Source organism: Stegostoma tigrinum, chromosome 25 (genome assembly GCF_030684315.1).
Source record: "Stegostoma tigrinum isolate sSteTig4 chromosome 25, sSteTig4.hap1, whole genome shotgun sequence".
In the NCBI taxonomy this organism is placed as follows: Eukaryota; Metazoa; Chordata; class Chondrichthyes; order Orectolobiformes; family Stegostomatidae; genus Stegostoma; species Stegostoma tigrinum.
The window spans coordinates 52,283,572-52,299,015 of record NC_081378.1 but is presented as its reverse complement, the minus strand read 5'-3'; the positions used below and the strand labels follow the sequence as shown (position 1 = coordinate 52,299,015).

At 42.7% G+C, this 15,444-nt stretch overlaps 1 protein-coding gene and 1 long non-coding RNA gene across 10 annotated transcripts in view; one reads left to right on the top strand and one right to left on the bottom strand.

The window, feature by feature from the left end:
• The window catches only part of nedd1 (NEDD1 gamma-tubulin ring complex targeting factor), a 45,567-nt gene extending 38,410 nt beyond the window's left edge, over positions 1-7,157 (bottom strand). Inside the window, exons 1-4 of one of the 6 annotated variants that reach the window (XM_059654748.1) lie at positions 7,043-7,157; positions 4,487-4,629; positions 1,172-1,266; positions 898-1,014 (exon numbers count right to left, since the gene is read on the bottom strand). In XM_059654748.1, coding sequence (XP_059510731.1) covers positions 898-1,014; positions 1,172-1,266; positions 4,487-4,622 — 348 coding nt within the window. In that variant the 5' untranslated portion in view covers positions 4,623-4,629; positions 7,043-7,157. Of the gene's footprint in view, positions 1-897; positions 1,015-1,171; positions 1,267-4,486; positions 4,630-4,934; positions 6,453-6,481; positions 6,700-6,728 lie in introns of those variants that run through there. The other 5 variants (XM_059654747.1, XM_059654749.1, XM_059654752.1 and 2 more) reach the window with 5 other exon arrangements.
• The window catches only part of LOC125463061 (uncharacterized), a 172,379-nt gene continuing 164,060 nt past the window's right edge, over positions 7,126-15,444 (top strand). For 2 of the 4 annotated variants that reach the window (XR_007249747.2, XR_007249745.2), the window contains exon 1: positions 7,126-7,205. This is a non-coding gene — a long non-coding RNA (uncharacterized LOC125463061). Of the gene's footprint in view, positions 7,296-15,444 lie in introns of all 4 variants that reach the window. The other 2 variants (XR_009447238.1, XR_007249746.2) reach the window with 1 other exon arrangement.

Genomic DNA, 15,444 nt, shown 5'->3' with positions numbered 1-15,444 from the left:
AGGTCACAATTTAGTTAAGAGTCAATTACTTGTTGTGAGACACTCATACATGCAACTGGAGACACAGGTCAGACCAGATATTCTGGATAGGTTTCATTTCAATTGAACTTTTACGACAATGTGACAGTTTTATCGTCACTTCCACAAGTGTTATATTTGAATTTTTAAAAAAATGAAAATGTATTCGATGAAATACCATGGTGAGATATAAACTTGTGTTCCAGGGACTACTGATTTAGATCTCTAATCAGTCTAGTAACAATCACACAACTGTCATATCAGTTTATATTTTTACCCAGCATCATCTACCTTAGAATTACAAGCACTTCTCACTTTCATGCTACCATATCAAGCTACTTTCATCAGTTCTCCTGACGGACAGAAGACTGCCATGGTGAGATGGGGTGGGAAACTACCCTTAATTTTTGCACAAGGGTTGTGATCCAGCAAAGGACAGACACAAATAAGGATGTCAATCAGCTTACTCTGATTCCCCTGCCTCTGTTTGAGGGAATAGACAATTCTTACTGTGATAGAATGTTGAAAGAAAAGTGTAGGCCCTTCTTGGCTGCTCCATCATGTGATAAGGTCAAAGTTAATCTGATCCCGACATTAACTAAGATTGTTCTTTATTGCCTTTAACTTCTCTATTCAGAGATCTATTTCAGCCGTGAATATTTTTAATCATTCAGGCTCTAATGCTTTCTGGCATAGAAAAATCTAAAGATTCACAACTTTCTGCAAAGAAATTGATCCAGATCTCCGTTTATATATGTAAATTATTTTCAAATTATGCTCCTAATTTCAGCTGAGAATGTGGATGAACTTTTGACATATTCAATATTGCACAGGAAACTGAAATATTCACTAACATTTGACTGTTGTTGGACAGAATACCTTCAGTGTCCTATGAGGTCTCTTCGACTTTATGTCCCAGATATTGACTGTATTATCAAGACCTCCACTTACAATACATTTGGAATTGGAATTAAGACTTAGACATGTCTGCTTTTTCTGTGGAACAAAAGAAAATTTGATTATCAAAACAGACATACAAGTTGAATAAATAGAAGACATTTTAATAAAACTAATCAAGTATAATTGCAAGAAGTTGCCTCCAGCATTATTCTCCAATCTTAATTAATTTTTACAGCAACAAATATTTACCTACCCCTTCAGCAAGATCTTTTATAGGAACTGGGGTGGATCTGCAGGATGACAGCACTATTTTGTCCCCACTACTTGATGAGCTGACCAAACACTGATGTGGAGAAAATTAAGGTAAAATGATTTTAAAAACAAAGTTATTTTGCCTTGTTATTGGAACCAAATTACTATCTGAAGAACAAAATTTGTAAATGAAGCCTTGACTTAGGTATTCAGAGGAATTCAAACATTGAAGAATATAGAATTAATAGGCAGTCATGGAAGCATTAGCTATTAATAAAATGGAACAAATGATAAAAGCAAAGGAAAACCAAGAGATCAGAGATGTCTGAAAACTTAAATTTGAATGAGCATTGATGTAAGGTAGGAAACAGTGTACGAAGAGGAAATATGACATGCTTAATTTATAAAGAGATAATGGGAACTGCAGATGCTGGAGAATCCGAGATAACAAAGTGTGAAGTGGATGAACACAGCAGGCGAAGCAGCATCTCAGGAGCACAAAAGCTGACATTTTGGGCCTAGACCCTTCATCATCAGCGTTTGTGCTCCTGAGATGCTGCTTGGCCTGCTGTGTTCATCCAGCTTCACACTTCGTTATCTTGAAAACCAACAGATGTCAGGGGTCTGAAAGGTAAGAATAGAGGCAGGAAAAGACTAGCAAAAACTTGCAGAGTGGAACTAAAATGTAAAGGCCAGACAGATACTTCAAATTCCAGTAGTATGATGGGAATCTGGCTGCTGAAGAGCATGTGGATCAAACACCGACTTAAACAAATCATTCTAACTTGCTTTTTAAAGACACTATGTTGCTCTCTGGTTCTATGTTTCTCCTATGACAGAGTTTAATCATGAAGAGTCATTTTAATAGATTATTATGTTATAAAACTATTTTCATATCTTGGGAGCCTTGACCTGATGGAAGCAGGTACAGCTGATGAAATTCATTGTGGCCTCTTATGTACTAGCTCATTTTTCAAGTCAACAGAGGATCAGAGGACTTGTGGGCCTGAATCTCAACAACCTTGAGATGAGGGTGGTGGTTTACCAGGTGACAGTGATCCCTATGTTCCTACAGAGACTTGAACAGCAGGCACCTCAGAACACTGAGGTCCATCAGTAGTCTTTACAACATCCTCCAAATCAAGTCTCAAGAAGCACTGTCCAACGACACTGTCGTCTCCCAAGGCAACATGCCCAGCAATGAGACACTAACCACTGAAAACCAGCTCCACTGCATGGAACATGTAGATCACATGCTTGATACAGTACTCCAGCAGCAAATGCACATCTTTGGGCCCCACACCTCAGGAAGGACATACTGGCACTGGAGCGTGTCCAGTGGAGATTCACACGGATGAATCCTGGAATGGTAGGTTTAACGTATGATGAACGGCTAAGGGTCCTGGGATTGTATTCATTAGAGTTTAGAAGGTTGAGGGGAGATCTAATAGAAACTTACGAGATAATGTATGGTTTAGAAGGGTGGACACTAGGAAGTTGTTTCCGTTAGGAGGGGAGACTAGGACACGTGCGCACAGCCTTAAAATTAGAGGGGGGAAATTTAAAACTGAAATGAGACGACATTTCTTCAGCCAAGAGTGGTGGGCTTGTGGAATTCATTGCCACGGAGTGCAGTGGAGGCTGGGACGTTGGATGCCTTCAAGGCAGAGATCGACAAATTGTTGATCTCAGAAGGCATCAAGGGCCACGGGGAGAGTGCAGGGAAGTGGAGTTGAAATGCCCACCAGCCATGATTTAAATGGCAGAGTGGACTTGATGGGCCCAATGGCCTTACTTCCACTCCTATGTCTTCTGGTCTTATAACTCTGTTATGGCAGTGACTCTAGGAGGACAGTGAAAGCACTTAAGGGCAGATCCTCAAAGCATCCCAAAGTAGTTAAAACATTCCCATTCACTGTCATACGCCCCTGCCGTGAGATCATGCAAAAGTGTGTGTGTGTGTGTGTGTGTGTGTGTGTGTGTGTGTGTGTGTGTGTGTGTGTGTGTTGGGGGGGGGGGGGGGGGGGGTGTCATTTGGAAAGTACCGAACACATCTATCGGCTGTTGTCAGGAATATGTGAAGTCAAGATGAGCCGCATGTACAAACCTCCCAATAACTCATCTATCCATGTCTTTGAGCATTGCCACAGAGTCATACAGCATGGAAACAGACCCTTTGAGCCAGTAAGTCCACACTGATCATGTTTCCAAACCAACGCTCCCTCCACTAACCCCTTCTACTGGCTCCATCCCACCACTTTGACCTGTCTGTCTCCTCTCCACCTATCTCCCCCCTCTTCCTATTTATTTCAGAACCCCCTTCCACTCTCACATTTCTGAAGAGGAGTCTAGGCCCGAAACATCAGCATTCCTGCTCCTCTGACGCTGCTTGGCCCGCTGTGTTCATCCAGTTCTACACCTTGTTATCTCCGATTCTCCAGTATCTGCAATTCCAACTATCTCTGAAACAAGTGGATGCCTAGCCTATAGAAGTTGCCCTCCTCCCTATGGAAAAACCTCAGTGGATCTCTCTCCCACTGCAACGCCCTCATAATCTCTTCGTCCTTGAAACTGCTCGACCATGTCCTGAAGCACAACTGATACCAGTCACATTTGGACATCCAGCAGTTTTTCCACCACCTCCGCGCTTACTTCTTCAACCGCGAGCCTAACCATCCTTCCAATGACTCCTTCTACTGGCTCCATCCCCGCCTCTTTGACCTGTCTGTTTCCTCTCCACCTATCTTGTCCTCTATCCATCTTCTATCCACGTCCTCCTCTCTCCCTGTTTATTTCAGAACCCTCTTCCCCACCCCATTTCTGAAGAAGGGTCTAGGCCTGAAACGTCAGTGTTCCTGCTCGGCCTGCTGTATTCATCCAGCTCTACAACTTGTTATCTCATGTTTCCAAACCAAGCCAGTGACATTTGGCTGGGGTATAGCCCATACCCCTCCTAATCTTTCCTAATCATGAATTTATCCAAATGTTTTTTTAAATGTTGAGGCTGTACCTGCATTCACTACTTCCTGTGGCAGTTCATTCCACGGACTAACGCTCCATCCTCCTCTCACCTTAAAAACATGCACCCTAGTTTTGGACTCCCGCTCCCTGGTGCACCTTGCTATTCACCGTATTTCTTCCCCTCATGATTTTATAAGTCTTTAGAAGCTCACCTCTCAACCTCCCAGATCCCAATTATCTCAGAACCCATCAAACTAGAATGCAAGCCAGTTATCCTCATTCCCATAGGCCTGTCTAATAGCAAACAATTACATAAATGGAATAGTTACTGACAGCAGTAAACTCCAAAGGATATTATCAACAGTCCAGCAAACGGAAGTTACTTCACAGGGCTTCTTGTGAGGGTTAAACTGTTCCACCACTGTCATTGAAAGCGAATCCCAGATTTTAATGTCATCCCCACATGAGGCTAATTTGATGCTATCCTGCATGGTATATCTGCAATATATAAACATGAGATACATATGAAATAGGGTAGCTACCAAAATATACTGTAGTTTCTCAAACATTGAATAGGTATTGGATTTGAATGCTAATTAGAGATGAAAGGAAGACTTTTTAAAAAAGAATTTAAGAAAAATATTTATTACTGAGGTTTATTTCCACTGTAAAATTATTGTGCATTTATAGTGTGAATAATGGAAATTTTATAGAAATATTTTCCCAGTGAGATAATTTAGAAAAGATTTTCACGCGAATAAAAAGTATCAAAAGAAGCAGAAAGGTCTACATTTATGCTGTACCTTTCACAATCTTACGGAGTCCCAAAGTGCTTCACAGCCACTTAAGCACTTATGAATTGTCATTAAATTTAGGTTTGAATGTCAAAACATTGAAACCAATTTGTGCACAGCAAACTCCCACAAAAAAGTGAGATAATGACCAGAAAAATCTGTTTTTGCAATACTGGCCAGCAGGCAGTAAAGAACTCTCTTGCTCCTCAAAGTTGTGCCATCATTCCTTTATATCTATCTTAAGTTGACAGGCAGTGGCTTGTTTTAACATCTCATCTAAAAGACAGCTGTTACAGCACTCCACTGGATAGTACATTAAAAGATTACAGTCTGGAAAATGTCCACTAGGACTTGAACCCACAACCCACAAACAGAGGTAAATGCCCTTGAAATTAATCTGCTTGTATTTACCTTTATAAATTTCTATCTTTGGGGTGAGATTAAAAGAGAGAGAACGCCAATTTTGACGCATCAGTTTTCGTGCACATGCACTAAAAATAAAGGGTGTTTAATTTAAAACACAAAGTGCTCAAGAAACTCAGCAGGTCTGACAGTGCCTGTGCAGACAGAAACAGAGTTAGCATTTTTAGTTCAATATAACTGGCTTTTAAAACTGAAGAATGAGGAGTTAGGCTAGCAGTTAGGTGTGGGCAGGGTGTAGAGTGAAAGGTGAGTGGTCAGTGTGATAGGTAGATAAAGTAGCATTTGTTCATGTTTTATAACTTAAATTGATTTCGTATTTTGTCTTGACTATATTTAAGTTTGTCAAATTTTCATCAGGTTTCAAAAACAGCTGTACTGATCCCCAACTGTTGCATTAACAATGTTTTGTGATTAGAGGTGGACATTGTAATTGTAGCCCACTAAGGTGTGTTTGCTTGAGTCAGAAATCACAGGGATTTAAATTCCATTTCAGAGATGTGAGCCTGTAATCTTGGTTGATAATCCAAATGGGAGTGCTGCACTCTCAATGGTGCTACGTTAACAATAAAACATTAAGTAAAATTTAAGACTCCATAGTCCCAGAGGATCACATGGCTGCTCTCACCACACCACTGGACAGCAGTGAGGTCAAGATTGAGCCCTTCATAGAGTTCAGCTGGTGCAGGAATTGAACCACACATGCTGGCAATACTCTACAGCAGAAACCAGCCAATTGAACTAGTGAACATTAAGTACAGGCTGTCTCTCTGACAAGTCAAATAACACACAACCAAATTCAAAGCAGCTACATTCTCCTCAAAATGCTCGCTAATAAATATTCCTTCAATCAAAATCACAAAAACAAAAAAAGTCATATTGTTTACATCAGCTGCGAGTCATTTGGTAACACTCATTTCTGAATCAGAGTCCAATTCCAGGTATTAGCACAAAAATACAAGCTGACATTCCAGTACTTGAAGCAGTGTTGCACTATCTGAAGGGCCTTCATTCAGATAAGACATTAAAAAGAGACTTAATGGTAGAACTACCTGCTCAGGTAGTTCTAAAAGATCTGATGGCACCATTTTCAAGAGGAGCAACTGAGTTATCTGTCAATATTTAAGACAACCTACATTACATAGATAATCACTTTGCTGTTTGAGAAAGGTCGCTGTGCGCAATCTGGCAGTCCCCTTTCCAACATCACAACAGTGACTACGCTCTAGAAAGTGACTCATTCTCTGCAATGCTTCGAAATCTCCCAAGGCGGTGCAGAATTTTTTCTACATTGATAAGTTAGAAGTGAAGATGGAACTTGATCACCGGTAGTGGGAATGGCGGTGGATGCGAGCTAGTTTCAGTGAGGCAGGCCGCTCTTACTTGAAGCTCCCCCGGGGATCTGAGGGAGGCCAGGGGGCCTAGAGCAGCAGCGGCATGGGCTCAAGACTGACACTTCGAGGCTTCTGCTGGGGACCTGGGCCTCTAGCGATTCCTTCCAAGATCACTTCCTCAGCGACCTCTCACTTGGTCGGGGTCATTCACTCACTGACCGCTCACCGGGCCGGAGGTGGGTGGGTGGATTGGTCGGTCACTCACTCTCTGACTAACTCACCGCTCACCAACCTAAGGTCGGTCACTCATTCCCTCCCTCACTGACCGATCACCGACCCGAGGTCGGTCCCTCACTCACTGACCGCTCAGGACAGGCCTGACTCCAGCCTCGCCTTGGCGCCAACAGCAATCCTCCCGTGGTGCGCGCGCAGCTCTGCTGGCTCCGCCCCTCCCTTCCCTAGGGGCAGCAGTTGGAGCCGCGCGCCGCTTGCTGTTGGTTAGTGACGCGCCAGAGGTCGCGAGCTGGTGAGTGTCTGTCAGGTGCATGTTTCTCGATTCAGCTCCTTAAAGACTGTTTATCATTCTTCTTCTATTTTGAAGGAAGGTCGCAGGTCGGTACGTTAACTCCATTTCTGTCTTCATAGATCTGCTAAATTTCTCCGGCAGTCTGTTACCAATTATCATCTTGTCGCTGTCTCATGATCTTCGCCGCTCATAAATACTGTGCAGTCCTGTAAATGCCCACTACACACCAGTACATGCCCATTGCATTCCTGTAAATATCCGGTACATACCTAGTACATTCCTGTAAATGCCCACTGCACACCAGTGCATGCCCAGTACATTCCTGTAAATACCCAGTACATGCCCAGTACATTCTTGTAAATGCCCACTACACACCAGTGCATGCCCATTGCATTCCTGTAAATACCCAGTGCATGCCCAATACATTCCTGTAAATACCCACTTCACACCAGTACATGCCCAGTACATTCCTGTAAATACCCAGTGCAATCCTGTTAAGTATTGTGCACACCATTATATGCCCAGTACGCGCACACTGTTATCTCTGTCTCCAGCATCTGCAGTTCTTCCTATCTCATACTCAGTGCATACCTGTTCATACTGACTGCCCAGCCACACAGGCTTAGTGCACACCTTAGCGTGCTACTACATAAAAACCAAAAGAACTGCAGATGCTGTAAATCAGGAACAAAAACAGAGGAAGTGTCACCGGACCCGAACTGTTAACTCAGTTTTCTCCTCCACAGATGCTCCCAGACCTGCTGAGCTTTTCCAGCAACTTTGTTTTTGTACTATTTCATAACCGGCTCATGCAGCTGGAGGTCAGCTAATGCACAGGCCCCAAAGCACAACAAATCAACACAGCCCATATTTGTGACTGGGAAGGAACTGCAGTGAACATAGCAGACTCTTTCCCAATTCTTGTGTTGTGGATTGTATAGACAGGGTGAGATCAATTGCCTACCCAGCAAACCTTCTTTTATAAAAAGAAGGTACTGGGAATTTTGCATGACCTCCAGAGTGAGAGAAATCTCTGGCTCATCACATGAAAGCCCATATCATACAACTCTTGTATCCTCTAACTTTATTAATACCCCAGTAATATTTCAGATGCTGATAACCCAGATAATAGATGGACTTAGCAATTACAGTGTACCTAGGTTCTCTGAAAGCTTACAGCACCAAAAAGCACATCACAGGTATTGTGGACAAGAAGTGTCCAGAGATTTTTTTTACATTTTCTAGCAAAGTGGGGAAAGGCAGAAATTGGCACTCCGTAGTGGAACTGATGCAAGTGCGATGAGCTGAATCGCCTCCTTCAGCACTACCACAATTCTGCGATACTGTGAGGTGTAGCCAGTCCTTGATGGTCATTGCTGGGATGTGCTCTTGTAGCCTTTTAACCTCAATAAAAGCTTACATTGGCTGTTCCATGTATTAACCTCTAGAGCGCAAAAGGATGTAATAATAAGGGAAAGAACTGCAGAAGCTGAAAAACCAAAACAAAAAAAATTGGAGAAACTCAGCAGGTTTGGCAGCATGCCTGGAGAGAAAGCAGACTTAATGGAAGAATATTTTGTGCTATCTAAATGTAGTGCAAATGAGATATGGGGATTGTTTACATAGAGATCTCTGGTGGTGTTATTGACAGCTGAACTAATAAATTCAGTAGAGAATATTCTTTAGACATAGCTTGTGTTAAGAGTTGAGCAATGCTGTGAGCCTCTGAAACCATCTGGTAACTTGACTCATTTACATATTTAGCTCTTAAAGGAACATCATCTAAAAGATAACAAAGTGTGAAGCTGGATGAACACAGCAGGCCAAGTAGCATTTCAGGAGCACAAAAGCTGACGTTTTGGGCCTAGACCCTTCATCAGAGAGCATCTCTGATGAAGGGTCTAGGCCCGAAACATCAGCTTTTGTGCTCCTGGGATGCTGCTTGGCCTGCTGTGTTCATCCAGCTTCACACTTTGTTATCTTGGATTCTCCAGCATCTGCAGTTTCCATTATCACTCACACATCATCTAAAAGATAATAGTTTTTCCCAAGGTAGCTCAAGTGCTGCAATTTGAAATTCATAAACGTTGGGTAATCACAAGATTAGTTATATAGAGATAGGGATCATAAAATTTACAAATGCAGATTTCAAAGAGTCCATTTATCATTTTGGCAATTTGACCAGATCTTGTAAACTTCTGGAACTATGGGTGTTTCCCTTGGCTACTGTTAGTCATCGGTGTATTGATTACCCTCGTGTTCCATCACTCTGTTGTCACACAGGTATGTACTTTTGTGTTCACTCTTCACAGTTAGCATATTGTACACTTTCCCTTAGCTGGCATCTATTCCTCACAGAATCTCAAAATTGTTACGGTGTTGAAGGAGGCTATTTGACCTATCATGTCTGCATTGACTCACTGAGCATTTTATCTTAGTGCCAATACCCTGTTTTTTCCCCCGTAACAACGCACATTGTATCTCTTTAAATAATCATCTAATACCCTGTTGAATACCTCAATTGAACCAGCATCCAACATATCTTAGGCCATGCATTTTGGACCCTAATCAGTCATGGTGAGAAGAAGCTTTTTCTGACTTCACATTTGTTTCTTTTGTAAAACACTTTAAAACCTCTGGTTCTCAATCCATATACTGGCTCTCAATCCAAATGGGAACAGTTTCTTGCTATTTACTCTGTCCAGACCTATCAAATTTCCTCTTAGCCTTCTCATTGCCAAAGGAAATAGACACAACTTCTCCAATTTTTCCTCAGACCTGAAGCCATATCCCTGAAACCTTCTCATAAACGTCCTCTGTGCTCTCTTAAATGCATTCTCATTCTTCCTATAATTTAATGCCCACAGCTGTACACAATATTTCAGCTAAGGTCTAACAGTGTCTTATATCTAAACAGTTCATCATAATGAAGGGTCTAGGCCCGAAACGTCAGCTTTTGTGCTCCTGAGATGCTGCTTGGCCTGCTGTGTTCATCCAGCCTCACATTTTATTATCTTGGAATCTCCAGCATCTGCAGTTCCCATTATCTCAGTTCATCATAATCTCCCTGGCCTGTATCCTATGCCTGTATTTTTTAATGAAAACTAGAATACTGTATCCTTTATTAACAGCTCTCTTTACCTGTCCTACTGCCTTTAATGGCTTATGTACATATTCACCCAGGTTTCTCTGCTCCTGCACGTCCTTTAGAATACTATCCTTTATTTTATAATGTAATGTCCGTGTACCGAAGTTCTCATTTCACACTTCCCTGTGTTGAACTTCATCTATCATTTATTAGCCCACAGTACTTTACAAACTTGTCAATGTTCTTTTGGAGTTCCACACTGTCCATCTGACAGTTTACAATTCTTGCACGTTTGGCGTCATCTGCAAATTTTGAAATTGCTTGCTTCACACCAAAGTGCAGATCAATAATATATGTTAGGAAAAGCAAGTGTCCCAATACCAACTCCTGGAAAATTCCATTACAAGCCTTCCACCAGCCCGAAAAATATCCATGGACTATGCTAATTTTATATCCATGTTGCTACTCTACTGTTTAATCCATAACCTATAACTGAGCTTACAAATCTGTTGTATGGCATTGTATCAAACACCTTCTGAAAGTCCCTGTATACCTCATCAACAGTCATGTGTCAACCCTTTCTGTTACCTCTTCAAAAAACACCAGCAATATAGACAGAATTTTCCCTTAAAAACTGCGTGCAAACTCTTCTGAATCAACCCATGTTTTCCATGTGATGGAAAAATTTGATTTTTTTTCTTTTCTAGATTTTTCCCACCACACTGTTCAACAGACTCATCTGTAATTGCTGGGCGGTTTTTTACAACCTGTTTGGGACATGGACCATCCCCAAATCCAGGAAAAATTGAAACATGCTTGGCACTTTAATTCCATCTTAATTTCCTTCAATATCCTTGGATGTTTCTTATCCTGGTACTTTATCAACTTAAAGTGCCAACAGTTTATCCTGCACTTCTCATCAATTGTAAACCCTTCCAGTGACTGAGTTTTATCCTCTGTCACTGTGTTCTGGGTGGCATTTTCGTCACAAACAAAGCATTCATTTATCATCTCAGCAATGACTCTCACCTGTATGTGTAAATTCCCCTTTTAATCCCTAATTAGCCTGACAACTCGCTTTACGACTCTTTTGGTACTAACGCACTTCTTGAAGACTTTGGTCTTTATTTTTAAATTAACTGCCAAATGTTTTTCATAAACCCTCTCTGTTACTCATATTTAATTTTCCACCCACCTTCTGAATGTTCTGTTTTGAGCTTGGCTTTTAGTTGTATTTATTATCTGACATAACCTCATATCTTTTTTGTTAACTTAATTTTGATTTCTATACCTTTTCTATATTTGATGTCATGACTTCATAAGACTTGGACTGTCTATTTATTTTTGAAACCTGTGTGGGTAATCATGTTCCTGTTGTGGAGTGTGTGACTTGGAACTTTTGTCCTACATGTAGTTGAGATGGTTCCATCCCTGCATACTAGTCATACACTGTCTTCATCTTCCATTGTTTGTCAAGAAGTATGTCCTGTATGTCAGTGAATTTGGACAGGCGGTGGCTTGGCAACATTGTTCAACATTGCCTTCCAAGCATGTAGGAGTGAGCAAAAATCCCTGCCATTTAGAGTACTGGACCTAAACCCCTGGATTTTTAACAGAATTTTTAAACCAAAAAGAAAAGCAGCTGGGCTTTGCTCTGGAAGACACAATCATGGGGCTAGCTGTCTGGAACCATGGTTCAGTTAGAAATCTTATTCATGCCTGAGCGTGAACAAGAACCAGATTTAAGGCAACAACTTCAGACTTCTTGGACTCTTCAGAGGTACCAAGGCATTCAACTTAAATTAATACTCATTCACAGAAATACTGGACATTCCCCTTAATCAAAACACATTTACACTTACTCTAAACTATCAGGAAGCCAATTCACCACAAAGTGGACAACAGAAACACAATGGATAAGACAGATTTGTGAGGTGATAATGGAGCACACAGTCTGTATAACTGCTAGGCACACTCCTCACTAGCCCCACCACCTTCCCTGCACCCGCAGGAAGTGCTACACCTGCCGCTACACCTCCATTCAAGGCACCAAACAAGCCTTTCACATCAGACAGAGGTTCACCTGAACATCCATCAATGTGGTCTGTTGCATCTGCTGCTCCCGATGTGGCCTCCCCTACATTGGTGAGATCAAGCGGAGGCTCAGAGACCTGCGCTTTGTAGAGCACCTGTGCTCTGTTCACGACAAACAACAACACCTTCCGTTTGCAAACCATTTCAACTCCCCCTCCCACTCCCTGGGCAACATGTCCATCCTGGGCCTTCTCCAGTGTCACAATGATGCCACTCAGAAACTGGAGGAGCAGCACCTCATATTCCACCTTGGGAGCCTACAGCCCAATGGCCTAAATGTGGACTTTACCAGTTTCAAAATCTCCCCACCCCGGCCTCATTCCATGACTAACCCTCCCTCTCACCCCCAACTCCTTGACTTGACACAACCTGTCCATCTTCTCTCCCACCTATCTGCTCTTCCCATCTCACTGCCAATCTCCACCACTGCCTACCTGCACTCACCTATCACCATCCCACCTACCTTCCCCAGGGCCACCCCTCCTCTTTCTATTTAGCTCGGAGCTCCGTTCCCCTTCCCCCATTTCTGAAGAAGAGTCCTGACCCAAAACATCAATTTTCCCACTTAGCTGATGCTGCCTGGCCTGCTGTGTTCCTCCAGCTCTACACTGTGTTATCTCTGTATACCTGCTAGCCCCGATCCAGGGTGATCCAGAGTGAGAGTGAGAGTGATCTCCGCAGCTACCGACATTGAGGGTTCCCAGACAGCCACTCTTCCTGAGATCTATCTGCACAGCTATCTCCCTGAAACCTACTAACATAGGGCTGTTCCATATTGGGGAACCAATGGCAACCGACCACAACCAGCAGATATGACGACTGACGAAAACCACTGACAAGGCTTCAGACACATCCTGAAGTGAAAACCGTCTCACAAAACCACCACAAAGTAAGAAAACCCATGTTTCAAAACTGACTGAACACCATCTGAAGTTTTCACTGAAGCACCAGCTAAAACGAGTTGGAGCCGCTGGCCATATTTCAAAATTGTGTTTATCCCCAGTGGTGAGCCTATTTCCTCGAGACTCAAAGTATCCAACCTAGTTAGCAGGGAAGGGAAGGTGGGTTCGTGACAGTGCGGGAATCCCCAAGGCCCGGAAGTCTGATTAAAATATCTGTGTTTGAAACTCATGTTTAGTTTCTCATAGTAATTAGCCTGTGTTAGGTAAATAATTGATAGTGTCAGTTTCAGTGTTTTAAATTTGCCATTTTAACGCTTGTATTTTTTTACTCACCTTTGTTTTATTTCCCTGTTTATTAGTGTTTTAAAATTTCTTGTGTTTTAATCATCTTTGCATTTAATAAATGCAGAGATTCTTTGTCCTGAAACACCTGCCTACTGCCTTTTTCACTTCACATTCCTAAATGAAGTCCAGTGTCAGAACCAGGGATCCGGGGTGGCGGTGGTGGTGGTGGGGGAGGGGGGTGACTCAAACCACCTAAATATCAGCAGATTACTGATCACAAACCCGAATCCCTACAAACATGGTATCTGCTGTTGATGTAACTACATATCCAGAGTTGCAACCTGTCAATGTGAAACTTTTGTTTATTTTCCGAGACTTCAGCATGGGAGGTTCAATATAGCAAACTATTAGCTTGCTGAGACTGTTTAATGTGGGGTAACATCTGTCATGGCCACAATTCAGAACCCAGAAGTACAATAGATATTTTTAACTTTTTTTTAAAAAATGTAATTACGAGGCCAGATACAGCTGCAAACGGCTGTGGATGTTACTAACTGGCTGGCTGTAGAAAAAGACTCCTGGAATGTTACATCGAAAGGTGCAAAGAAAACTTCAAACAACAATCCTTCAAAGTGGTGAGAGATGAGTCAAAATTGATTAACTTTGTAGTTAGAAGACGTCACAGTTCAATGAGGGACTGACAATCCCCTGCTCAAATGCAAGCCATGCTGTGTGGATTATGTCTCAAACAACAGGCAAAATTTTGTGTGTTTCCCTTTGAAGAATACACAAGAACAGGGATTTAAAAGCTAATTTTATCTTACCTGAAATCTGCTAGTAGGACTGAAGTTCTCATGTGCAGGCTAAGATAGCTGTATGTACGAGCCTGGGTTAGAGTGTGAGCATGCTGGGAAGGTTACAGTCAAAGAACAATCCCTTAGTCACCCCTGGATTCAGGTTAAAATATGCTGTAACTACAGCCAGCCAGCGAGCAATCCATGCAAAATTAATACATTGTGGAGCTGGATGAACTCAAAAGGCCAAGCAGCATCCTAGGGGCAGGAAAGCTGACGTTTCAGGCCTAGACCCTTCATCAGAAATAGGGGAGGGGAAGAGGGTTCTGAAATAAGTAGGGAGAGAGGGCGAGGCAGATCGAAGATGGATAGAGGAGAAGATAGGTGGAGAGGAGACAGACAAGTTAAACAGGCAGGGATGGAGCCAGTGAGGGTGAGTGTAGGTGGGGAGGTAGTGAGGAGATAGGTCAGTCCAGGGAGGACGGACAGGTCAAGGGCAGGATGAGGTTAGTAGGTAGGAAATGGGGGTACGGCTTGAGGTGGGAGGAAGGGATAGGTGAGAGAAAGAACAGGTTAGGGAAGCAGGCTGGTTTTGGGATGCGGTAGGGGGAGGGGAGATTTTGAAGCTTGTTAAATCCACATTGATACCATTTGGCTGCAGGGTTCCCAAACGGAATATGAGTTGCTGTTCCTGCAACCTTTAGGTGGCCTCGTTGTGGCACTGCAGGAGGACCCAGATGGACACGTTGTCTGAGGAATGGGAGGGGGAGTTGAAATGGTTTGCCACTGGGAGGTGCAGCTGTTTATTGTGAACTCAGCACAGGTGTCCTGCAAAGCGGCCCCCAAGCCTCCGCTTGGTTTCCCCGATGTACAGGAGGCCACAACGGGTACAGCGGATGCTGTATACCTCATTGGCGGATGTGCAGGTGAACATAGAACATAGAACATTACAGCACAGTACAGGCCCTTCAGCCCTCGATGTTGTGCCGACCTGTGAAACCAATCTGAAGCCCATCTAAACTAGACGATTCCATGTACGTCCATATGCTTGTCCAATGACTACTTAAATGTACTTA